This window comes from Platalea leucorodia (genome assembly GCF_965183815.1).
Source record: "Platalea leucorodia genome assembly, chromosome: 1".
NCBI lineage: Eukaryota > Metazoa > Chordata > Aves > Pelecaniformes > Threskiornithidae > Platalea > Platalea leucorodia.
Genome location: NC_138823.1, coordinates 23,871,327 through 23,896,874, shown reverse-complemented (window position 1 = coordinate 23,896,874; position 25,548 = coordinate 23,871,327). Strand labels below are relative to the sequence as shown.

At 38.9% G+C, this 25,548-nt stretch overlaps 1 protein-coding gene across 4 annotated transcripts in view; it reads right to left on the bottom strand.

Annotated features, from left to right (window-relative positions):
• The window catches only part of RNF19A (ring finger protein 19A, RBR E3 ubiquitin protein ligase), a 60,092-nt gene that overhangs the window by 13,366 nt on the left and 21,178 nt on the right, over positions 1 to 25,548 (bottom strand). For 2 of the 4 annotated variants that reach the window (XM_082313706.1, XM_082313705.1), the window contains 2 exons: positions 7,864 to 8,616; positions 1,627 to 1,835 (listed from right to left, as the gene is read on the bottom strand). In XM_082313706.1, coding sequence (XP_082169832.1) covers positions 1,627 to 1,835; positions 7,864 to 8,480 — 826 coding nt within the window. In that variant the 5' untranslated portion in view covers positions 8,481 to 8,616. Of the gene's footprint in view, positions 1 to 1,626; positions 1,836 to 7,863; positions 8,617 to 22,767; positions 22,871 to 25,548 lie in introns of all 4 variants that reach the window. The other 2 variants (XM_082313707.1, XM_082313708.1) reach the window with 2 other exon arrangements.

The window sequence follows — 25,548 nt, the reverse complement described above, 5'->3', positions numbered from 1 at the left end:
TGGTTTCCTTAAATATAATCCCCTTTTACATTTCATGCTGTTATGAATCTTTTAGTCGAATATTCAGTCTCCACTCTTATTTCTTCTTCTTACCTTAAATCCATCTCCCCTTCCACATTAAGTGCATTTCTTTGGCATCACCAACCTCCTCGAGTCCTTTTCACAGCCCTACTTAATACTTACTTACTCCCTAGAAAAAAAATATTGTAGCAAAAAGGAAATTCCAGAGGCTCTCCTTGTTCCCAAGTCAAATACTGAAAAATGCTGTTAAGTGACTAGCTCTATCATTAACAAACAAGGGGTCACTGAGCAACAGTGAAATACGTGTATGCTGACACAACCACAGTTGTGATCTTCGTTCCTTCACATTACTGGGTAGCATCTGCAATTTGGGACAAGCTATTTATTCACAGCAGCAGCCATAACTTGCAGCTCCTAGTGCAGAAGTCTAAGTTTACTGCCTCTGAGCTACTAGGTAGGACAAAGGGAAAAGACAGGTTATACTCGGTATAAAGAATATCCAAATAGGTGCAGAACCAGCAGAAACAGTACCTGAAAGCTGAAAGGATGCACTAGCTATTCCCAGATGGGAACAGATGCACAACCTACGGGGCAGTAACTAAACTGAGCAAGTTCGTACAGCACGGGTACGGCAGGGCTACTGCTGTTCATGCTGGGAGTGACTGAGAGGGCAACGAAAGGAGCTGGCAGGCTAATTTATTTAAAGTTTATTTTAAAATTTATTTGAAAACTAGAGCAAGATGCCAATTTTTAAGACAAGATGGAGTGCCTAGTTAAAATGACCCAGCACAAATAACAAATTAGAGTCTCCCAAGTCTAGGGCTGGATTGGAGAATGACAGCACTAACTACATTCAAGGTGCAAGAGAGACTCTTCTCTCCAAATATCTACCTTGTTTGGTCAGGCAGACACAGAAGCTGCCAAATAGATCAGAGTTTGGTGAAACTCTGAGCCAATTCTTATCAACAGCGAACTGGACTCTTGCTCTGCAAAATACTACTCTGAATAGTCTATCCTCTTTTTTGGGGGGGTTACAAACAAGTTCAATTTTAAGAAGACGGAATTGTTAGCTTTCTGGTAGCTAAGACAGATGAGCATTTTATTGAAAAACAGAAATTAGTACTAAAACAGATGTCAAACATCAGAGCCAGCATCAGTCTAATAGTCGCTTTTGAAAGCAGACAATCAGTGGGTTTGAATTTTATTTTTAACACCTTTTATTATTAGCAGTCTTGTGAAATTTCACCTACAGGGGAGAAACTAAGTGTTCCCAGTGTGTAAGTGATACAACTACTGAAGTCAGCCTGCCAAACACAGATCACGCTTTAGAGCGAGTTCCTTTGACTTCACATTTTTCAGCTACAAAGGAAGAATTTAAAATTCTGACAAGCCTGTAAGATTGAAGTCAGGTGCTGTGGTCACAAAGTACTTCAAATTATAACATTTAAAATTCTAATTCAAACTTAAAATTGTGTATTTCACATTTCTGAAAGACAAAGCAACTAGTATCTACCATGCTACTATTCAGTTCTTTCCTTTTTAGAGCTAATTGTGCAAATGCACTAAAAAGATATTTTGCAGGCACAGTATCCTAATCATAAATACCTGCTGCTCCAGATTCCTGGCTGTAACTAATAGATGAAGAACGAATGGTTCTCAGGCGCAGACTTTGAGCTCTCTCCTGGCGAGCAGCATCGCAGGTCTGGTTTGGATGCCAAATCTGCTTACAGTGGTAGCAAAACTCAGTTCCACAGCCTTCTCGTCCACACGTAAGTTTGGGGCAGCTGGCACATCCGAAAGCGATCACAGCATATCTTGAATGATCAAGAGGGGCAAGAGAGAATTTTGTTAATAAAACCAGTCCTATCTATAGACAGAAGCAGACAAGACAGCTGCCAGAGCAGCTGAAGCAGGTACAAAGGCAGTGGACATCAGGTGCCCAGCGCAGGTTCCTTACCACCACCTTCCACAACTCTATCACTATTGCATTAGACTAAGACTGTACAGAAATACTACAATCAGTGTAACGCTTTGCTCTACCTCACACTAACAACTTCATGCAGTACTGAAATATACTGTATTTAAGGCTGAATGCAGTACTGTAAGGTTTACAGTCACAAAGCAACCACAGTTTAGAAAAGCGGGACAATAAAACCAAAAAAGGTATGTAAGCAACTAGAAAAAGTTATAGTTTCAAAAGTGTTCCAGTCACTATGGGCACGTCTAAGTGTGACCCTTTCTGTAATCTGGGAGGATCCCTGCTAAGTGATCCGTAGTGTAATCTATTACTGTAAAGGCATCTGACTTGGTACTGCATGACATTTTAGTATTTTATGGGTTGCCTTTTATCATGAATATCACTATCTACTTTAAATAGATGTCTGTTTACTCTTTATATTTTAAAATGTCAAAACAACAAAGCAAGTATTTTACAAATAAGGATTGTGGTTTCTCAATTAAGACAATTTCTTTTCACAATTTTTTTAAATACATTTCAAACTGTAAATGCAGAAATTGATAAGGGTTCAGAGCCTCAATGCCACCTTTACTCTGACAATACTACAGAGCAAAAAGCTCCAAAAATGTTGAGACTTACAAATTCAAGGTAATAACTGCGTTACACTATTTCATAATCAGACACTACATGAACAATTCTATACAGAGTTGTTTCCACAAATCAATTCCTCTATCAGGTTTGCATTTTAAAGTTCACATGATAAAAATACAGACAATGCGTATTGTAGTTCATATTAATACTAAATATAAATATATATACACATATACACACATGCGCCTTAATTCCTACCCATTGTATTTCTTTCAATGATTTTATGCAGTAGCTTTCGTTTAAATAGAAAACAATATTAGGTCCACTGGTATGAACACCTAAAACAGAAGTTTTATTCATGTGAACAGTCCCCCTGAATAGACTTCAACAGATTTATAAATGCAGCAGGGCTTAAATTTATGGCTGTTCAAGTGAAGGTAATTTTATTTTAAAAGACTAACTTGTTTATTTTTACCCCCCCTCCAATTTATTGCAGTTGCATAAAATTAACTCAATATCCTTTATCAGTAATGATATTAAAAAAATTATTCCCATTCACATATCTATCTGAAAATTTAGTTATTTTCATTGTAGAGTAGCTACATCTGAAGCTCTGTAAAGTTAATGCAAGTCCTATCCCTTTCATTGTTTTAAAACAGCATGTTTGAGGTTCCCCCCAAAGAAGTTCTGCAAATAAACAGGAGTTTTCAACCTTTAATTTACAGATGATGCAGTTACAAATAAAAATGAGATATATGCTTGTCTGTTTTCAAATATTTCTTACTTTCCAAGTAAAAATTTGTTTCAATAATTGCTAGACTCTTCTATATTACTGCCAAGTTAATCAGCTCTATTTTCCCACTTACAGCAGCTGAAGAGATAATTGGCTTGTATGTACACAAAGAGACTCTGATCCAAATGCTTCTTCAACATACAGGGATACATCCAGGACTCACTAACGTTATACCAAAGAATCTTAAGCGTAGGCCACAGAATGAACTATCAATTTGTATCCTGCCTCCCATGGCTAATAAAGAATGGGCGCATCCCTGAAAGCACTCCCCATTAGGGATTGATGTATTGGCATACTTTTAGAAAGTAACTTTTTAGACCAGAGCAAATCTCAGCTCAAACTGTACAAGATTAGAGGTTTAATTTCAACGTTTTGCATTCATTTCACAGGTGATATGAAAGCCAAAAGTTCTGGTTAGGCTGAGAGAAGGGACAAACAACCAAATTCAAGGTAATAACGAGTAAAACAAAAAACCAGAGGCAAAGAGCAATTAATTGAAGAAAGGATGTACAGTGAGAAGAGGAATGAAGAATTTGTACTCTTTTGCCCAATCTGTTTTTTGCTTGACAAAGATAAAATCTAGGAATCGCTGCTCTCTTCTAATACCATCAGCAATACAATCTCAGAGCAAAACCATTAAATAATTCAGGCAGAAAAAAAGACAGAACACATTTGGAATACTGATTCACTAAGGTTTGTTAAAATGACATCGGAAAACTGATATGAACAGAATTTCAAAAAATTTGTCTGGAACAGAGCCCAAGAGCTTTCCTTATCCATGCTCCTTCCCCAGACAAAGATCACCTCTTTGCCAGTGTCCCCTGTCAAGCCACTGCAGGTAAGCTGCAGCTGGTCCAGACTTTTACAGTATTTCAGATAACAACGGTCAGGATGCATTTGAGCTTGCAACAAGAGCCGAGGATGAAGTAGCCCCGGGTCAGAAAGACGTGGTGCCAGCGGTAGGGACCATTTCTGGCTTTAGACGGCTTTAGTGCTAGAGACCCCACAGCTCCCAGGCAGCTCGTCCAGGGCCTAACTATTTCAACAGAGGCTCTCCTCCAAACTCATCGGTAGTTCTCTTGTTGGGAAGATCAGAAGAAGTTCTCCACTGGGACAGGAGAAGTAGTAATACACTTAATAATGTAGCTGACTTTGTTTCAAGATCTGTTTGGTTCCAGTTTTGCCATCTCTAAGACCTGTTTTTACCCCAAACAGAGTGAAAGACAGCTGAAAAAGAGGTATTTCCTTCTTAACTACTCTTTGTTGTTTCCTGAAAACATAGGGGCCCATGACATAGGGGGAAAAAAAAAAAAAAAAAACAAAAAACAGACTTCCCTCCTTTTTTTTCCTTCCTCATTTTTTTCCCCTCAGGGATCAAAATTTTTATAATTACTTGCTCTTCATCTGGTCTTTGTTCTCGTGTGATGCCCAAACCCTGAAACAACACTACATGGGTTGTTTCATCAATGCTGAGGAGAGTTGAAGCACTGTCATGCACCATCCACTCCGTTCCTTCTTTTACCTATCTGTGCAGTAAATTTTTCCTATCGAAATGCTCTACTTTGCACCTTTTCCTATTTATTACAGTACTTATTTCTAATTTTACAGACAACTTTAGGAAATAATGCTACTTTCTGAAGTTATTGCACATCTCCTACTTTGGGATTAATTGTAAATTTAGTAAATGCATTCTATCCAGCTTCTTCATGAAATACTTGATCCATGCTAAAATCAGGTCAGCTACCATCACAACTCTAATGGATTCTGTCAGAACTACATATCAAAAACTGTTCAGAAAAAAAAAAAGCCCTCAGTTCTAATTGCATATTGTACAAGTTGATTACAGTTGCCAAAGCAATTAGAAACTGCGACTACTGTTGTACCACGTAATTGTTAAAGCAAATGTCTGCTGGTCTGAAGTTTCTGCACGCTGTATGTGATACCTCACCTTTACAACGTTTGCTAGCATAGGCTGTTCAGTGAAAGTCTGAATAGTGTTTGCTTCCCTAAACCTCATGCCTGTACAATTGCTTCCTCCATCCTCCTCCTATGCTCCACAACAACATTAAATCCCCGTTATTACTTTCTATACCACTCCCACTTCTCCTTTCCACCTCCCTCTGGGTGCTTTCTCCCAGCTCCCCTGGCTAACAGAAAGGTGAGAGACCTGTGCTGGCACGCACCAACCTGTCAGACCATGCTGCGGTGGCTGCCTGGAAGGCCAAATTTAGAAGGTAACTGTAGGATTCATATGCAGGTATTTCTCTTCCTGGAAGCATTATTGGTGGTCTCTCTTTTGCTCAAGTATTATGTTTTTTTCCCTGAAACGTCTTAGATTAACTTAGGCTGAACGCTCAACCCCCTCTGCCCAACATATTTGAAGGTGCTACAGGTTTCAAAAGTGATCAGGAGAAGGATGGGAAAAAGACAAAACATCATCACACGAGCTCTTGTTTCTTTAGGGTGACAACCATAAAGAATGATTCTGCTGAGAAGTATCCAGCTTCATCCGATTTTAAACTAGTAATGCGAATTCAGTGAGGGGGTACTATCTGTACATTAAAAACAGAATCCATCTATCACTGTAAAGCATTTCCCTACCACATGAAATACATAAGGAAAAAGTTGTGTTATCAAAGGTACAGTTAAGGTTGCCCATATAGTAGTAGTTTGTCTGCCTCACACATAAACACTGGCATAGTTTAGCTGCCTGGCAATACACTGTTTTTTCCACAGGTTCCACCCTCAAGAGTAAGGAGCATGCAGTAGGCAGTTCTGGAGCAATGATGAAATATTTGCTATATACTAATACATTGCTGTGGTCCCACACAATTGCACGGAACTTTAACTTCGCTCTGAAGACCCACTTTTTATTTTTATAATGGTATTATCTATAGCAATTATCATTACAGCTTCTGACCATTTAAAGATACTTAGGGTTTTTTTAAAACAGATGAGAAAACTGAGGAACAAAAATAACCAAGGTGAAAAGTCTCCATTAAACAAATCTGCCTTAGCCTATTTACTGAAGTACTAAAAAAGTATCTGAATCACTGAGACATGGTTTAACAGAAAATGGTTTAACTGTTTTTACATGCTTCCCCTTACCTTGAGTAGCAAGTTTGTCGAGAACACGAAACCTCAGGGGAACTTGAGCAAAGCATACTTCTGCCTATCAAATAATGCCTTCTAGTGGCTGTTTTCTTTTGCAGTATTGAAATATTAAGAGCAAGCTCTACTGGTTTTGTCCACATGACTTTGTTATAAGCTCATGCAACCAATCCCTCTCTCAAGTCATTTTTCCTTCTCTGCTCAAACTACACCACAGCAATGCCATCCACTTTGGACCAGAGGACCTAAGGAACTATCACCTTTCCAGTCCCTGCTTTTGACTCGCATTAGCAAATTCTGTTTCATTTGAAGTATGAAAGCAAAATTCTATTTCAAATATGTTTCTTAACATATCATTTGAATTTGAAAGCCTCCTAAACATTAAGCACCTGAACATTAATATTGGAATATTTAATCTACCTAACAGTCCTATTTTGCTTGTTCTCTTCCAACATTATTCCTTTTCTTCTTTCTACTTACTGCTCATCTGTGAAGCTTTGAAACAGAGATGTCATCTTTATGAGTTTTTAGCATGCACCGCACATGCAGATCGCAGTCATGGCTATAGCCTTTAGACACGATGATAATGCAAACAATCTCTAAAAAAGCAACTTGCTGAAGAATGGCATTATGAGACACCAACAGCAGAAAAGTGCGATGATGAGCTGCTCAGTAGTATTCAGTCTACTCATGTCAGAATTCAGAAAGGTTTCAGAACTGTTTAAGTATTAAAGCAATGTTAAAACATTACGTTCGTCAGATAATAAACAGGAACAAGTTGATTATTATCTTACATCAGAATCCTGTTGACAGGCAACAAGTGGTGTGTCAACCAGCCACAAGATGGAAGATATCTGAAGCTGGAGAGGCCTTTTTATTGAAAGAAAACCTCCAATCATTTTTCACAGTTAAAAAAAATAAAATACCTACTGTGCTTTAACAAATGGACTAATTTAAAAGTACAGTCATCAAATTTTCAATTCTCTTTAGTCTGAGCTTTGCACTGTTGCCTTGGCAGTGCAACATCTAAGTTTTTTTGCCTGCTGTAGATACATAGCAACCACCTGCCAATAAATTTTGTGACATTGCTGAAATTCCCTCTGCAGAAAAAAAAAATATACTACTTGAGGAAGGGTTTTATTTTGGAAGATGAGTTGTGGCTTGGGCTTTTTTTAATTGTTTTTGTTTGTTTGTTTGTTTGTGGGTTTTTTTGTTTTGTTTTGTTTTTGTTTTTGTTTTTTTTTTTAATGGAATTCTGCCTGCTACCTACTCATACAATGCGTAACAAAATGCTAAAGTAAAGCAATTAACTTTTCAAAAAGCCTAATGGTATGAACATTACCTGTTCATGCTGTCACTTTTTTGCAGATAATGGGAAAAAAATACATACCCACAATCTGGAGCTGGACACCACCTACAATCAGGATCCGCAACCAGCCATCGCCTAAGCATAAACTCTTCGTATTTTTCCATCAAGATGTCATCATTTAATATCAAACGAATATCATGAGGATTAAATCGTTCTGAGCATTCTGGACAGCTAATATTAACTCTGCTCTCAGAGATTTCTATCCGGAGATACTGACGCAAGCAATCCACACAAGATCTATGGTGACAAGTCATTATCTCCGGGAACCTGTCCTTGGAGTGCCGCAAAAGGCACAAGGGGCATTCCATGAAGTCTCCGCTTGGTTTGCTGCTAGAGGTTGTTCCGTTATCAGAAGAGGTACACGTGGAGAAAATAGAGTTCTTGTCTGTACACATTTCTGAATGAATACTTTCAATACTTGCAATTCCATCAACACCTCCATTTAAATCCCTAGACTTGCGTTTTGTGTCTTTTTTTCTCCGAAAAAGAGAGCCCAATGAAATTCTTCTTTTCTTTGGTGCCTTTTTAACTGACGGCAAGCTCACAGAGGAAGCAGAAGACTGGAGGTCCCGATCAGAGCCCATTTGCCGATGTAAACTCATGTCTAGGTCACTCATCAGAAATGGGTTAAATTTCATATACAACGCTAATCATTTTTAAAGATCAAAATAATAGAGTCAGAGGATACAGGCATATTATGTAATCCAGTTTGAGAGTCTTCATGCAGAAAAATTCACACGTATCCGCTTCCAGCAAATTCTTCAGAGGAATTCCCTACATTAGGAGGAAAGATGAAAAAAAAAAAAATTAGAATCACATCCATCACTTTTGGTTCTGAAAGATCACAGCACTCTAATGACCTGTTATTCATGTTACTACCACCTCCTCCTTGCCATCTGACCCAATACTTCCTTCTGTCAGCTTTTTCTATCCTTTACATCCTTCTCATCCGAACAAGCCTGAAATCTCCCTGTGGTCAAGGAATACCTTTGTTACACTTAAGCAGTGCCAAGAACAGCATCTCCACTCCCCTGCTTCCTAACGGGGGTGGTGTATGTGTGCGTGTGCACGCATGTGTGGAAATCACCATAACCCAAGGTGACAACTAAGTAAATGTATAACAAGTTCTTCTATAACGCATAGTAACAGGCTTACAGCATTGGAAACTTTTCTGTTTTCTCTACCCTACATTTCCCACACACGCAATAAGGTCATGTACAAACCCAATATAGTTAATGAAAAGACACGGAAGATTTTTGTGTCTTTCGAATCCTTTTAGACTGCCAGCAGAAATTAAGTCACTGTGGCTAAACAACTCAAGATATTCTCAAAACCTAAGGGCTCTCAGAGAAGTATGCAGATGCATATTTATAATGTAAGGCATCTGAATATTTCAGGATGCAGAGCTGCAGAGTGAGTGACAGGCAACACTGCCTTGCCCTTCAACTTCCATATTGCAATTCAAGCAGAGACTAGAGTCAAGGTGATGACATTTGAATTTTTCATCATACAGATTTTTATTAAAAAAAGAAAAAAGCCCCAAAACCCAGATTCCCATCACATATCAAGCTTCAATTATTCCCTATGTACAAGATGATGGCAAGGATTTCCTTCTGTTCCCTGTTGCTTAACTGACTGGTTCCCAGAGAAGAGAGACAGAAAGGTGTTTTCCTATTTTCCTCCAACAGCGACTGCTGCAAGAAGTGGCAGATCACCTCTAACCAAAAACACTAACTTCTTCCAAACATGCAAATATTCCCACTTCTTGGAAGCTGAATTGTACAAGAGGAATTTTTCTAACTCCCAATGAACTGCTTCTGTAATAGAAGAACGAGAAGGCATTTCTTACACAACATCAGTGTTGCATACCTGGGTGCAACTACTGCTGGCACCATTTCTTTCCTCAGTGTTTCCCAACTTACCTCCCAGAAAGCGATGCACTGGGTTTCTATGATTTTACCATAGGGTGATAAAAATCAGAAACTGGATACTAAAAATAAGTCAAAAGGTCGAAACAAAGGAATGTAGAGGGCCACTGATGATGATGATACAAAAACATAATTTCCAATTTATACATCCTGGTATGGAGAAGACAAAGGGAGGCGAAAAACCAACACTGACTGAGCCCAGGCAGTCTGCACACCAGCTAGCGACCGGCTGAAAAACAACTGTGTGCTGTATGTCTCCGGGACAGGCTCACGGAGATGACTGGGTCAAGACGAGGAAGTTTCAGAGGAAGGCCGACCAGCAGCGGCAACAGGAATCCCTCTCCAAAGAGGAAACACAGAAATAGCCCACGGGCTGCCCAGCTCGCCAGAGAAATGCGTGCAGCAAACCCACTCCTGAGCCCTCTTCAGACTACTGTAGCTTGATATCATACACGTACGAGCAGGTATCCAAGTCAACACTACTCAATTTATACTACCATCCAGTACCCCACGAAACTACTACCTTCCTCAAGTGTAAGAATTTAAAGGAAAAAAAGAAAAAAGAACATCAACAAAAACACTCCTCACATCTCCTGTTTTTGCTAAAAAGAGGTCTTACATTTTGGGCCACTAGACTTTTTTGTTTGTTTGTTTCTTAAGCAAAAATTTAAAAGCCACCATATTCCATTTTTTCAAATGCTGAATTATTTTTTTTTTTTCTCCTTCTTCTTTTTTTCCTAATAAAGGAAAAATCTTACCTCTGTGGAACACTATCCAAAAAATCTTATTTTATTCCCAGGGTCTAAAATAAAGCGTATTTCAAGAACATAACATACTCTTCCTTCCCTCCTAAGGGAACATTTTCAGCCTAAAATCTAGTCAAAAGGAATCTTGGATGCTCTACCTGCTTCTGTTCCCAAAACAAATTTAATAGTTTTACAGCCGCTGTTTCTCATTAAATGAACTAAAATGTTCCTTTATCTAAAGAAAAAAGGTGAAACTGAAAAAACTGCTAAACAATGACGACAGAAGGGAACATCCTTCTCTCTACAATATAACAGCATGCCAAGATCCTAGATACACGCAGGTGGTACACGGCATCTGAAATATACTACAGATACACAAGTCCTATAGCATACAGCTGATGATAAATTAAGCTTATATGTCCAGAAGTGCCAGAACAACCTTGAAAGCATTATTATAACTACATACTTACTAACATTTTTATGTTCACACAAATACTAACAGGACAGCAGAAAGTGCCATTCTCCCCAAGCCAGGAGAGTCCATGAACAACATGAACAGCAATCAAAGCACTCATTTCAGGCAAGAAGGTGGGTTTTTTTCCTTTTAAAAGAAAATATAAAATAAAAAAAAGTAGGAAGTAAACACAGTAACACAGCCAAGCCTATGACTACAAGCCTTCCCCTCCTCCCTTTCTCTGGAGAGGAAAGAATGCGTATTACAGCATTTTTGCCAGTTCCAACAGATGTACAAAATCAAGAAATAGCAGCTCTGGTGATGAACCAGTTGTACTTTTTTATTTAAAAAAAATAAACAAAGATTCTCCCATGCTCTAAAGAAAGAGACCAGTACGTCCTACAGTTCCCTTTGCGTAATGGGATCTGATAAGCAGTCTCTCAGAAATAGCAGACTGCTTTTCTAAAGAAAATGGTTACTTTGTCAGGATTTTTGAATAGAGAAGTTGCCAGTTATTTCAGACAATCATCAATTATGCTCTCTAGATTTAAATGCATAAAGCTAGTTTTAGAAGCCACACTCTTCCTTATATAGTAATTTTGGATTGCCATTTTAGTGACGTTCAAAGATGACTTTGCTGAAGTGAAAAGATTCAGCAGATGATTTATTACAGGAAAAAATGAAGACAAACGTTACTATGCTAATAATGATCAGAGCTGTACAAAATCATAAAAGCCTTACTAGCGCAATCTGGAGCACTGGCCAGTTCTCATGTTGCCCAACCCTACACAGCATCTGCATGTTTTTGCAGACAAAAAGGAAAAAATATTTGATTCTGTACAGCCAGAGAACACAACGCCTGTATTATTCCAGTAACAAGGAGTCCACATGAAGGAGATACGCTGTGTGAAAAACGAAGCTCTGAAATCAAAAGACTTGAAATGAGCCAAGACACACAATATGGTAATAATAACGAACAATCTGATTTCGAGAGGCAACGTTCATTGCAAGTTCTGCATCACTCTCGCTGACCAGTATAAACTCTGTCAACATACAGAAGAAACTAATATGAGCAACAGCGAAGGGATAGAAAACCCACAGAACATAACTCCTAAAAATGTAAGTTCACCACTGTCCTCAGTATTTCCTCAAAAGCACTTACCGACTACAGAAAAACCATGTTTCTGGCTTCCCGCCATGCCTAAAGCCCTACCACAAATCCAAATTCCAGCCATGCTTTACATTCTGCTCACGCCACAGACTACCACAAAACACCAGTTGCCACAGCACAAACACACCTTGTCATTTGAAGATTTCCAAAAGCACAAATGACATTTGCAGACATAACCCACGTAAAGCTCAGTACGTAACTGCCATCTTCAGTAATCCTCCCTAAACTCTTTGCCGGGGAAACCTAACTCACAGCCAGTTAATTTCCTTCTGTAATTCTTTTCGACCATGCTGCTTTAAGTAAATGCTACTGCTGACCATATAATGGAGGGGGAGGGAAAGGAAACCAGAATAATCTTGCAAAGGGAGAAGTTTTCAACTCAGATGACCGGAGTGAAAAATATCTTCTAGTATGGCTCTCCATGACATAACTTCTGCTTGTCTCATCTTACCAATTTCAAAACTTTTAGGAAATGCACTAGGGCAGCTGAGTATAACCCTACTGATTTTGCAAGAAAAGAGCAATAAAGCCCTACTTCCATAAGCCAGCTGCTGTGGGAGACTAAATCCCTCGTGCTCTGAACTGTCTTCCAAACACACCAGAGGCACAAGCTCAACATGCTGCCTGCTCCTCCATTACACATTCAGCCTGGCGTACAGGAACAGCAAATAAGGGAGTCCGCCACCAGGACAAGCAGCTTCACACACATTTGCAAAATGAAGGCAGGCTTAAACATTTGCGTAGGAAAGGAGAAAAACCACCATAAACAAAGATGTAGCTAAATCCTCACTAAAAACCTTAAATGTTCCCTCATGTCATTGGTGCTAAAATGGCAAATTTAGACTTTTACTGCTGCAAATGAACACTCTTCATTTTAGGCGTTTGCTCCTCCTGGCAGTTTAACCAAGCACCAGCTTTGTGTTAGCATACTGAAAGCTATTTCTTCATTACAACTGACGGCTAACAGATTCCTTCTCTGACATTTGTAATTCCCAACATCTATACTGTGTAGCTGCTTTCTGAGATGCACTGCTCCAGCTTAAAGAGAGCTGAAACAGAAAAACCCCAGAGCTTGAAGCTCATCCACCAACAATGCATTACAGATCTGAAATACATTTCTGCCTCCCTCTTCCAGTGAGCATCTCCTGTCAATCACATAGTACCCTGGAATTCCTAAGCTATGATGTTCTTAACATAAAGGTATCTCTAAACATCTAAAAGATGCATCAAAAACACGTTTTCATTTACTCCATGGTTTAAGAACTGTAAAAGTAGTGGAATAAAACATAAATCAAAAATACATAAAAGCTTAAGCTACTAAATTAAGCACTAATGCACAAGATTTTTAAACAGCAATCAAGTTTCTCATTTCAGTGGGCATTCTTTAAATGTCAATTCATTCCACAATAGTTTTAAAATTGGGGGAAAAAAAACCAACACTTTTGCCTGAGGATTTCTGAATGAATGCACCCCTACTTGCTTTACACGTGCTTCAGGTTCAACTAAAAATCTGGCATCACTAAGAGTTAAAACAGAGTGAGGAACAGTCTGAAAGAGCTTAACAATTTTGACAGCTATGTGCTTGTGTAGCACTAGGTCCCATTAAAAAAACCCACCACAGTCACATCAATGCACGTGGTGTCAGAGCATGCTAGGACTGTTACTTGGTTTGATCACAGATGATTTCGTACAAGCAGAACCAACACTTTGCAACTTGGAAGTACACAAACAGAAATTATGTTGAAACAACACAGGTTCTGGCAGAACCTTTATATGCACTAAGTTGAAAAATAAAATCCTTTAATGGTAACAATGCAGCATAGGCGAAATGCTTAATTGCAACAATTAGCAAAATGCATTTACGACTCCTTCAATCTATTTCCCCTCACAAACTAAAATTAAGAATAGCAACATTTTCCATTTAATGTTTAGAAGACTGTAAAGATATTTAAATTTAATTTGTGTGGGTTTTTTGGATGTCTTCTAACTTTGGTTTCCAATGAAAGGTGAAATTAAAGGGTTGACACTATTTAGATTAAACCGAGAAGTTTATTCCGTAAAAGAAAGTTAACAAATTTGTATCAGAAGATTACTCAAGCTTTTAAAACGAACCCAGACCTACAGATACTTATCAAACATTTACAGTGATTTGTTACAGTATGCCAGGATGCGAAAATGGAAAGTCAAAGTGACTTAAATAATTCATTTAACTCAAACTGAGCTGTGTACAACTACACAAGTGTATTTTTAAAGTAAGTTTTACTTCATTATGGCTTTTCTCTTTTGAAAGAGAGGGCACCAGTATGGTAGTTTATGTTTTACAAAATTGATCTCAGCAAAAAGTAATTCTTATCTTTCAGACACTTTTGCAGGAAGATATCTTTACTTTCCTGTCCAAAGAGCCACATATGCAAATGCTTCTCTTAAAGCATGAAGACCATTCATTACAAAAGTTACCAGAGTTGCTTCTACTACTAGTAAATCTTTTTCAGAGTGAAAATTACTTGATCATTTAGTTAATTAGGGTCTCATTTCTTTATGCTTACAACGGACTACTGATAGCTGCACAGATGCCATTAGTTCAAAAACAGGACTCCCAAATCCACAACTGATCAAAGACAAGTTTTTCAAAACCTTTAGAAATCTGCCATGTCAAGTCTCAAGCTTTACATATCATCTTTAAACAACAGAAGAACAGCTTCAGTGAAATAACTTCACTTTTTAAATTTATGCAAATTCAAAAGACCAGGAGTTGAGTTGCCTCCAAGTACGGTACCAAGCATTCACTCACTAATTTCACATTGGAGCTTGCAGCAGGCTCAGTGAAGGTGCTGACAAGATCTGGGACATGCCCGTATCAGCACGGAACTGATAAGCAGAACAGAGTAGGGCCCTTATCCCTAAATTGAAAGGAAGTTAAATCCTCTGGGATGAGCCAGCTTGACACACGTAGGCCATTAGACCAGTGCCGAGTGAGAAACAAGGGATCTTCCAGGAGCAAAAGGACTTTCTTTAACATGCGGGAGTTTCTATAATGCAGAGTCAGTTTACTTTAGGAAAGTCTTCTAATAATTAGGATCAGTTAAAGACATTATGTAATGCCTTGTTAAAATTAAACAAAATACTATTACTAGATACCAAAAGCAGACAAAAGTTAGAGCAATTCCCTCATCACATGCAAGTCTGTCTTTTCAGCTGTTAATCTGCACTTCAACTGAGATGCCCACTAACGCAAGAACAAGACTTATTTATTTGTAAAGCATCTTTCAGCAAACATTAAAGGTAAAACATTATGGTTTCTCTAGTCAACTTCATGTCCAGATTATTACTCTGTATTCTAAATCATGTCATTAAAAAAACTGATATTCACAGATACTATTATACAAAAACTTAAGACAAAAGCACTTGTGAGGCAGAGATATTTTACTCTCTTAACAATCTACATACTGCACTGTTACCATGTCCCAGTTTATTCTGATTGCACTGTATTTTTCCTTAAAGTCCTGTGTCAATTAACTGGAAATTCTATTTTCACTTACAGAACAAAGCTATATTGTTTGTAAAACAATGAAGCAAACAGAGGGACTATGAACCCGCTTGGGCTCAAAGCCTGAGACAGTCAGACTGACCGGGCATTAAAATCAAAAGATTGACAGTAGTTAAAATACACAGAAGCCTGCAGCGTACACACTGCAGAATTGCCAAAAGTTAACTGATACCATTGTGAATTTTAAAATAGAACGTTGTGTATGTAGCACATGACAAAACAATCCTGACAGCTAGAAAAATCTTCAACGGCTTATTAAAAAACAAAACAAGTGGTGCTTCTTCCTTAGAAATTTGCAATACATCCTGTATCATGTGTCCATGACAGCTGCTGTTAGGAAAGGAAGTCTCGCAAGCTGCTCAGCTCATTCTGAAAGTCTCTGAACAACTGATGGTCAAGTCCAGCAAAAGTGCTCCTCTTGTAGACAATGCTTGTAAAGAAGAGAGTGCACTTCAAGTGCCCCTCCTCAGTCTGGTTGGGTTTGTTTTTGGTTTTGGTTTTTTTTTTTTTTTTTTTTTTTTTGGGTCACCATCCTTTCAAACCTCAAAGGAACACACCATAATCAAACAGAACTGCTTAGAAGAGAAACATCTTTTCCTCTATGATTCAAATGTTCAGTAAAAGATTTCATCAGCACTTTCATAAGCAAGGTCAGCCATGATAAGATGGAGCCCCTCTTAAGGGCCCACATTGTACTTTTGCTAACAAATGGCAAACAGGCAAGAATTCCTTAAATTCTAAACATGTTCATTTTCCAAACCAGCAGCATTAAATCTGGGTACATTGAGTGCAATGGTTGACCAAAGCTAAGAACTCAGTGGAGAGAGGCTTTCTATTTGTGAATCTCCAGGCCTACATCTGTTGCAAATAAGGCTAACGGGATCAATTTTCCCTTATCTAACTCAGCAGAGCAGTCTTAGTTCAACCATGCACTCGCTCGCTGTGTGGAAAGCTTATCCTGCGGTGCGTTACTGTAAGCAAATGTACACCAAACTCAGCCAACAGAAACCAAAGTCTTGGAAACACTGGGGGTGGGGGGCGGGGAACAAAACATCACCAGAACTTCTAACTATTTTAATTCTTTAATCATTAAAATCCTCACACTAGCACAAGTTTTTTCTTGCATAAGCGATGGGAATGTATTCTCTTTGTGCAATGATGGGCAGGTATTTTCACTTCTGAATATTATGGAGAGATTTGTTTTTATATATACATTGAAGTAATGTTCTAAAACATCTGACTAGCTAGTAGTCTGGCAAGTGGAAGCAACACTAAGGGATTAAAAACTGCACAAGCTGCCTATGCACCAAAAAAAAGTTTTAATCTAACTGTATTAATACTGTCATTTAAACTAAGCACTCTTTCTGACCATCAGCTGAAAACAAAATTAGCCTGGATGAACAAATCCTTCAAAAGATTGATAAATGACTGTTTGGCCTGCCTGAGACAAAAATTCCCATAAATGCAAAATCTTTCCCATCCCTGAAGTAAAAATATACTGTAAATTCTGCTTTTAAAATCCTAATCATCTGTAAGAACAGTCAATATAAAAGATCTAAGGAACTTACTTCTGAATTCTGTCTTCTGAGAATGCTTATATGGTATGAACAGATCTAGATACTTCATCAATGCAGTCTTAACAAAAGCATAAGTGAAACAAAGCGAGTTATCTGGCAAAAGCAATAGCAAAATAATCCCAAAGCAAATTTTCAGAGTTTTTTAGCTCTATGTTTATTTTAGTTGAAAGCAAGTATTCCCCACTCTTGGTTTTACTCTTTAAAACTACTGCTGAATGATAGCTTGGAATTTCCTGCAGCTGCTTTTTATTCTAAACTATACATTGCAAAATAATCAAGAGTAAATATAGACACCAGTGAAATAATATCAACAAGTTTTGTTTCCTGCAGTGTCACCAATCCTGCAAGTGGAAAACATTGCAACACTCCTGAATGCTGAGATCATTTCTACAGAAAAACTGCTCCAAAATGAAAATAACCAAGACTCACAAAATTCCAGAATACGCAGATGTAATCTCAGGTCTGTAATTTTGCCTGATCAAACAGTAATGGCTACATATGGCATTCTGACAAGCTTTTGTTTTCAAGCAGGCTTTAAAGTTTGCCCTACTATAAAAACAAACCAAATAAAATGTACCAAGATATAAGGTGGGACAAATATTGTAGTAGAGGGATCTGAAACCAAGAGCAGGAGCTCCAGAGAGAGCACACAGACGGAATCTGAACAGCATACCAGAGAGACAGCAGCTTGGGGGGATATATAAGAGGTAACGGATCTCAGTTCCTGGCTCCTATTGATTTTTCAATTCAGCAAGAGCCAGAGGTTTTTGTCTTGCACTGAGGAAAGATATTATTGACCAGCTGACAGGCAGCATCTTCCACCTCTGTTCTTTCTCTGGCATAACTAACCTCTATTTTCAGGGTCGGGAAGGAAAAAAAAACAAAACCCACCACACACTGATCTTGAAATAGCTTTGCCTCAAAATAAGAAGTGTTGGAAACTATTAATAGATTACTTTCTAATCCTCTGGTGCTATTTTACCAGTTTTAGTAACAAAATGGATATACAGATGTACTTTGGATAAAACTTATAAAGTAAACTAACTAAAGTAACTAAAAGGGAGCAAGTTATTAAGAGTTTTGAATTCTTCCAGTGAGATCAAGTTAGGCTGTGTTACCTTACCATGGGATGCGATAGGAACTTGGTCACAGTTTCTGAAAGTCACTGCGACAACTCACAGCAACTTACAAGCCACTGTAAACTGACAGTATCTCAGCCCTTGAGAACTGATTAGCTACTGTGCACTGGGTCTTGTTTGGTATGTCTCTTTATAGAGAAACTAATAATTTTGGTAAATATAATTCAGTATAAAACTTTCAGAAAAACTTGGGTGACTGAGTGAATAATCCATGCCAGTCTATTCTAGCAGCAGCAAGTCCAGGATACAGACAGGAACGATGACAAAGTTTTCTCAACACTGGTACGGCTAATGCCGTAACTGCCGAAACTGCCCTCAGGCCAGGTACAAAGTTACACCAGCGTAGCTGACTGCTCCTGTTCACTCATGAAGCAAGATTAGTGCAAAATCAAGTATAACATGCCCAATTCTACTGCTGCCTGGCCTATGACTTTATTCTGTCAGTATGTTAACTGAAAAATCCTGCACGGACGTATTTCAAATCACCAGCTCTGAGTTTTGGTTAATGATAGGTCTAGTTAAACTGGTGCAATTTCAAATACAGACCAAGATCAAAAAAAAAGAATGAACAACTGGGAGAAAAAGAGACAAAAACAAAGACAGGGAAAGGTCTAGCCAGGGAAACAAAAATACTCCATCCTGCCAGGAACACTGCCTCTAGCTTCCAGACAGGAAACACTCACTGCCTCCAGAAAAACCATTGGCGTCAGGAAACAGCAGAAGTACCATGAAACTTATCTCGCAGCCGAACCTAACGCAGAAAGGAGGACATTAGAAAAGGTAAAGACAAACTGACTAGCCGTCAAACACACAGATCTTTGCTCATGAATACATGAGGTGAAAACGTCAATCTTACTGACACTTCTTTGGGGGAAAGAATTAGTGGAAAGGATTCTTCCAGTCCTGCTGAAATAAATAAATAAAAGAGACCAGGCTGAAAAGATAGAGCCCATTCAGCATAGACAGAGCAAAAGAAGGGGAATGATCTAGCAGCCTTTACAGACCGACTCCACTAGCATTATAAATAGTGTAAACACTAGTTAAAAAGCACAAAGCAAGAAAAAGCTGAATGCTTCTCATTTAAAATACATCTGATGCTGTACCTATGCTGGAAATACAATATATGCCAACAGGAGGAGTTATTCTGCCAGCACAGTTATTCCACCTACAACAACATCATATACTATGCCAAAAAATATGCTATGTCAGCACACAGCAGGATTTAGCCAGGTTGATGTGAGTTTTTCCAAACATTTTTCACTGACAGCAATGCAGTGTAACTGTAACTTAGACTGGGGACCAAGCAGAGTTTCTCTATGCAAGAAACTGCTATATCCAATGGCTGGAAAAGTTAGCGCAAAAACACGGGGGAGTTTGTGAATCCCCTGCGAGCCACTGTGCGTTAGCCAGAGGCCTTACGGTCCTGCACGTCAGGCAACACTCTGGGTCACACGGTGCTGATGAAAACTTGGCAATGCTGCAACATTCTGGATTGTCAGAATGCTTCACACCAAACTTAAAAAAAAGACACTCAAAGGTTCCCTGCTGTGTTTAATACATTTAACAATGGAATACAAAGTCGGGAAAAAAACCGCATAGGACCTACAGTGATTTTCCGCTGCCAGTTGAGGAGTGCTGCAGCAGTGCTTAGTGGCACACTCAATAAGCAACTGCCAGAAAGGAGAAAAATAAGTGTGGGTCAAGATGTATTTGCACTATTCCATTTACTCCGTAACTTTTAAATTAGCAAGTTACACCTCCAATTGCCAGGCCCGACAACACAGGGGGTATTTCTGAAACATAACTCCCCTGCCCTCATGCTTTTGAGGAGGGGTTTTAAAGCCTTTTTCCCCCCCAACACTTTGCCCCTCCACACCCCCCCCCATTTACACGTGCAAACTCACCTATTCTTTCTAACACGTCTTTAAATACACTCTGTTGGATGTTACTTTTTTCCTCCACACAGCATCATCATAAACAGCTCTTTCTACACGATTACGGAAGCATCATTAGTTAGGCCCCTTTGTGCAACAGACTGTGACACATCATCCATTTCAAACAATTACAAGCACAAAAGAAAAAAAATGAAGCAAGCATAATGCAATTCCTAGAAAAGCGACTGTGCTTATTTCCTCCATTATTTAGAACAGCTAAACACTTTCTAATTATAGTCTCCAAACAAACCTGTTATTTCAGGTTCTGAGGTAAAAACCACATTTTGTGGTTTTGAAATAGCAACACCGGTAATATGCCTTCAACTATACCCTTTTTAGTAAAACTTAAAAAAAAAAAACTAACACCTTAAGTCAGATTTAAAAGCTTCCTAGACCACAGAAACATCACATTTGGTAAACGGAATTAGTACTGAAGATGCTGCCTCAGGCCAAGAGTACTTGTTAGCCTAAACATGAGATACAGTCCTCAAATGTCAGGATGATTTTTTTTCCTTTAAAAAGCAGAGTAAATTTGTAAACACTACAAAAGCTTTGTTTATCTTTTATATCAGCTGCAATCCTGCAGCTTGACTTTGAATCCTGTCACAGTGACATCCACAGTTCTGCTCTGATGCCCTTAAATATAGTTCTCCTGAGCTGTTTGCATCCAGATAAATCTTAGATGAAACAAGTATCTTAAACTGAATCTAACACACAGGCTTTCATATTTATTTCCAAGTGAAAGATATTTGTTTAATCAGCAATAACAAAAAGCAATTCTCTGTTCCTCTAAAAACAAAATACCACTTTCTCTGGCAGATCATAAATTCAGTGTCTTTAAGTCCCTGCTTTCTTTCTACTTGCAAGTTAACTATTAAGAATTTCAAATTGTAGTAGGTGATTACTGATTTCTTTTCTTCTTGCTTAACTAAACCTAGTGTTAATGCTGGAAAAAAATTTCTTGAGCAATACACATAGTTTTGCTTCTGAAAAATCTTCACTTGGAACACCAGCAAAGAACTGTTAACTGTAATCTCAGTTTAAAGAGCTAAAAGCAATATCCTGCAAGCCAGGAGTGTCAGGCACAAATATTTACAAAATAATCTGAAATGCCTGAAATAAACAAATGGGACAATACATAGTTTGTCAAGTATGCTTTCTACCCACAAAAGATATACACCGAGTAGCAAGCTACAAACAATCATTCACAGTGACTCCCCCCCCGCCCCCTCTGAACTCTGCTTCGATTCCAACATGCCATTATCCACACCAACCAGAGCGACTGAACGTGTGCAATGCAAAACCTCACCCTAAGCCTGCTGACGTCAAAGTTTTCTTGCCAACAGATGCTTCTGAAGTAGTTACACAGCACAATGGAGACTTAATGTAACTCAGAGGCTGGATTCCTGAATCAGAAAACAAATACAGAAGAGCAGGAAGAGGGGGAGGACAAATTCAATTTTTCAGTCCCAGACCACAGCTGTATCAGGCACCGTCTCTCCATGTGACTGGCTCATCTTCCAGGCTTCAGGTAAATTCTCTGCAATAAGCAGAGCCAGGAAGAGAACAGAGCAGCGGTGGTAAGAGCCGAAGAGGTTGGATGAAGCAAGCAGCTAAGCAGTGACCGGAGAGCAGGTGAGGCAGAGGTGCAGCCTGCTGCCCTGTTCGCGTCCTCCTGGCCAGTCACAGCGGCTGGGCAGGAGAGCAAGGCGAGCCCCCAGCCAGCACACCTTGTCCCTTCGCGCCACGCAGCCTGACCCAGACAGAGTAAGGGCAGACAGCAGTGCATTTGTCTTCTTTTCCATCTTCAAAAACAAAACAGATGCCTCAAGTAAGAAACATTTGAATTATTCTAAAAGCAGAAACTGGAGCCAAAGCTAACAGTTTGTATACTCTGCAGATCACTCAAGACTAAGGGATTCCTGAAACAGCCTGCAGACACTGTGTCCGTGATGGTGGCAGAATACTTCACACTAGCTATCTGGGGAATGAACAATAATACTAAAAAGATCCCAAAAATTTACTCAAAAGCCTCCTTTATTCACTCAGCTTTTTACAGCTACCAGGAGTCACCTCTGCTCCAATCCAACACCAATAACATTCTGAATTTTTACCCCAAAAGGTAGCATTCACTCTCAGCAAGCCACACGCAGACATGAAGGCACGTTCACAAGCATGACAGCTCATGTCACAGATCCTCAAACTTGAGCCTGTACGCAAAAGGACATTCGCAGTCACCTCACTGCACAAGGTCCTTGAGAGCCATCTTCACACCTTACTCTCAGCTTACCCACATACATTTATAATAAAAGGCTCTTCACTTCTATCGGAGCTTCTGCCTGACATATAGCAAGTGCCACATCAAACAGAAGAACCCTCACAGAGGACAGCAGTAGCTGAAACAGATTTAAAACATGGATTTTACAAACCTGAACATGAACATCCAAGGATAATGACACTTAGCTTCCACAGCCACTGACAACATCACTCCATTCTTGAATGAAAATCAGCTCCTGGGAGAAAAATGAGCGTCTGACAGAGAAACCAGACAAACCAGAGATGATGTTGACATTTGAGCAAAAACCAACCCCAAAGAGCTTCACGTTTCATATTCACAAAGGGCCACGTCTGCCTCTAGATAACCTGGTGACACTATCAAACATTACCTGGAGTTAACTGTAGTTTACTAAGAGATCCCGTTCCAACTCGGTGGACTGTGATCTGGACAAACCTGTATTTGCGTTTGCCATCTCCCAGCAAGACTGGGCCAACACAAAATACCTGGACATGATGCCAGCTGCTCGGTGGAAAGTCCAGCTATCACAGCTTCCTTCCCCTCATCTGTAAGGATTACTATGCAGGTATAAATCCTGGGCTCTAGTCTCAACCAGACCTTTCCACTGGTGGCTGAAACAAATTAAAAAAATGCAGTATGTTTTCTCAGGGGGGTGGGGAGGAGGAAACAGCCAGGGTAAACAAACTCTAAAACTATTTAAGGTTTCAAGAATGGAGTATTATCACCAGCTCCATTCTTCAGGCAGCAGAGAACTGCCTACAGCAAAGGTGAAACACATCTGTGTGAGAGATTAATTTTTTTTTTCCCAAGTCTGCTTTATAACACAGGACGAAACTTACACAGAATGAATTAATATCCTTGATGACTGTTTCGTATTCGTTTTGAAATGTACTTCTCTAATCTTGTTACACTGCAATATGTGTGTGGTTTCTTTGCTACAGCTAGCATGAGACAAAAATGAATCATACGCTGTACCAGTGCCAAAACAGAGAATAAAACAGGCCCAATCACTGTTACTGAGGAATGACAGTCCCCTGCAAAAACTTCAGTTGCACATCTGTTTCCATTGCAGGATTAACTTTTTCAGTGATTTTGAAATTTAACAACTTCACCCGAAAAATCAGGCAAATAAAATGTCAAAGTTCTAGCAGTCTAGGAGTGAGACATTTTAATCGGATCATTTTAACATAGTTACATTGTTAAAATAGGAATTTTAATGATTTAATAGTTAGTTAGAAGCTTCAAGTCTGTGATTCAAAACAGTCGATACTTCCACAAATTTTATTTACTTTGCAAAAAATTGCAAATTTTTTACATTTCTGGTACATTAAGTCTCTTTTCAGTAAGGATTTATAGACTATTTTCTGACCAATTACTCAACACTGCATTAAAAAAAATAACCAAACACTGTAACTGAAAAGTTATTCGGAAATTAATTCTGAAGTTTTTAGCTGTTCTTTCCTTTCTTTTTCTCTTCAAGTCTTTTTCCTGCTCGCATCTTTTAAGATCACCGCTATCAATAAAGGTATTCATGACAATCTACAATTTCTGACTTGTTTGATTTGCAATCCCACTGTTCAGTAGTCGAATCGTTCTACCGACTGAAAGCTATCAAATACTGCATTGAAGGAACATAAATGACTCCTCACTCTTTTAAAGTTGCGTGCAACTACAGAAGTACTCTGCTGCACACTTTTAGCCAGTATTATTAAAGAATCGTCCTTAGAAGAACAAAATTGTTGTCATCCAGCAAAAGAAAATCGTCACCTTGTAGCTATCACAGTTGTATAACAGAGAGCTGTGCAATGGAATTTAAGGAGGCAGAAAGGCCAAGGCACATTCAAAAGGATTCTAACATCAAAACAGGTAGAGAATATGAATAATAAATGCAAATAAACTAGAACAACAATCTGCCAAGTCAACTCTCATGTCACAACACTATGTCTGAAAAGTAATTGTTCGGGCTCGCACTGCAAGACTTTCATTATTTACTTATACTAGCAAGCCTTAACTCAAATTGAAATATATACTGAGTGCAGCCTTTTTAAATAACTGCCAGTCAGGCTGACATTGTTCCATACTGGGAAGATAACAGCTACATTGAAAAAGTTACGGCTTTGTTTAAATTTAAATTTTGATATAACCGTAGTAGTTTATATGTGCCCACACTTCCCCATCAGAGAGATTACAGCAGCTTCAGTTACATTTGCGGCTTTTCAATGGAACAGCAAAGAGTTTGCATCAGAAACAACTAGCAAGTTATTAAAATTAAACAGCTTTCCCTGTCTGGGTACAGTCCCTCTCCTTTCTATTTAATGTCCTTCAAATGCCCAGTCACATAGTCACCCGTGGAACCACAATCCTGTGCTGCTGAGACAGAAGGGGGAGAGGAAAAGGAGAAAGACAGAAGAAACATGAAATGGGTGAAAGATAAGCTACCAGAGAAGTCACAAGTCTCTGCAGCTGGCACACGGACGCCATATTGTTTGTTCACCACTTTCGCCTCACCAGTGCAACGTGGCATACACATTACTGAGAGGAGGGGAAGGGGGGCGAGGATGTGGCACAAATTGTTCTCAGGACAGTAAGAAAAAGAAAGCAGAGGTTTTTACAAGTTGCCCTTTTTTCATTAGGTGCTCTCTTAGCCTGGTGTAAAATAACTGTGTGACATCTACTCCTTTCTTAAGTTTGGCTTGGTAACAAAGAAGGAAATTAATATACCAGTTTGGATCACGCCTGTGTTTCAGCATTCGTGACAAGTAGGGTTCCTACTTTGACTTTCTATCTTAATAAGGACACCTTTTCTAACCCTTTTACATTTGTCTAGAGTATCAAGATACACCAAGAAAACTGAGCTACCAAGTCTTTTTCTAGCAACCAGGACAATAAAATTTTTGTATTAAATAAGATGTTT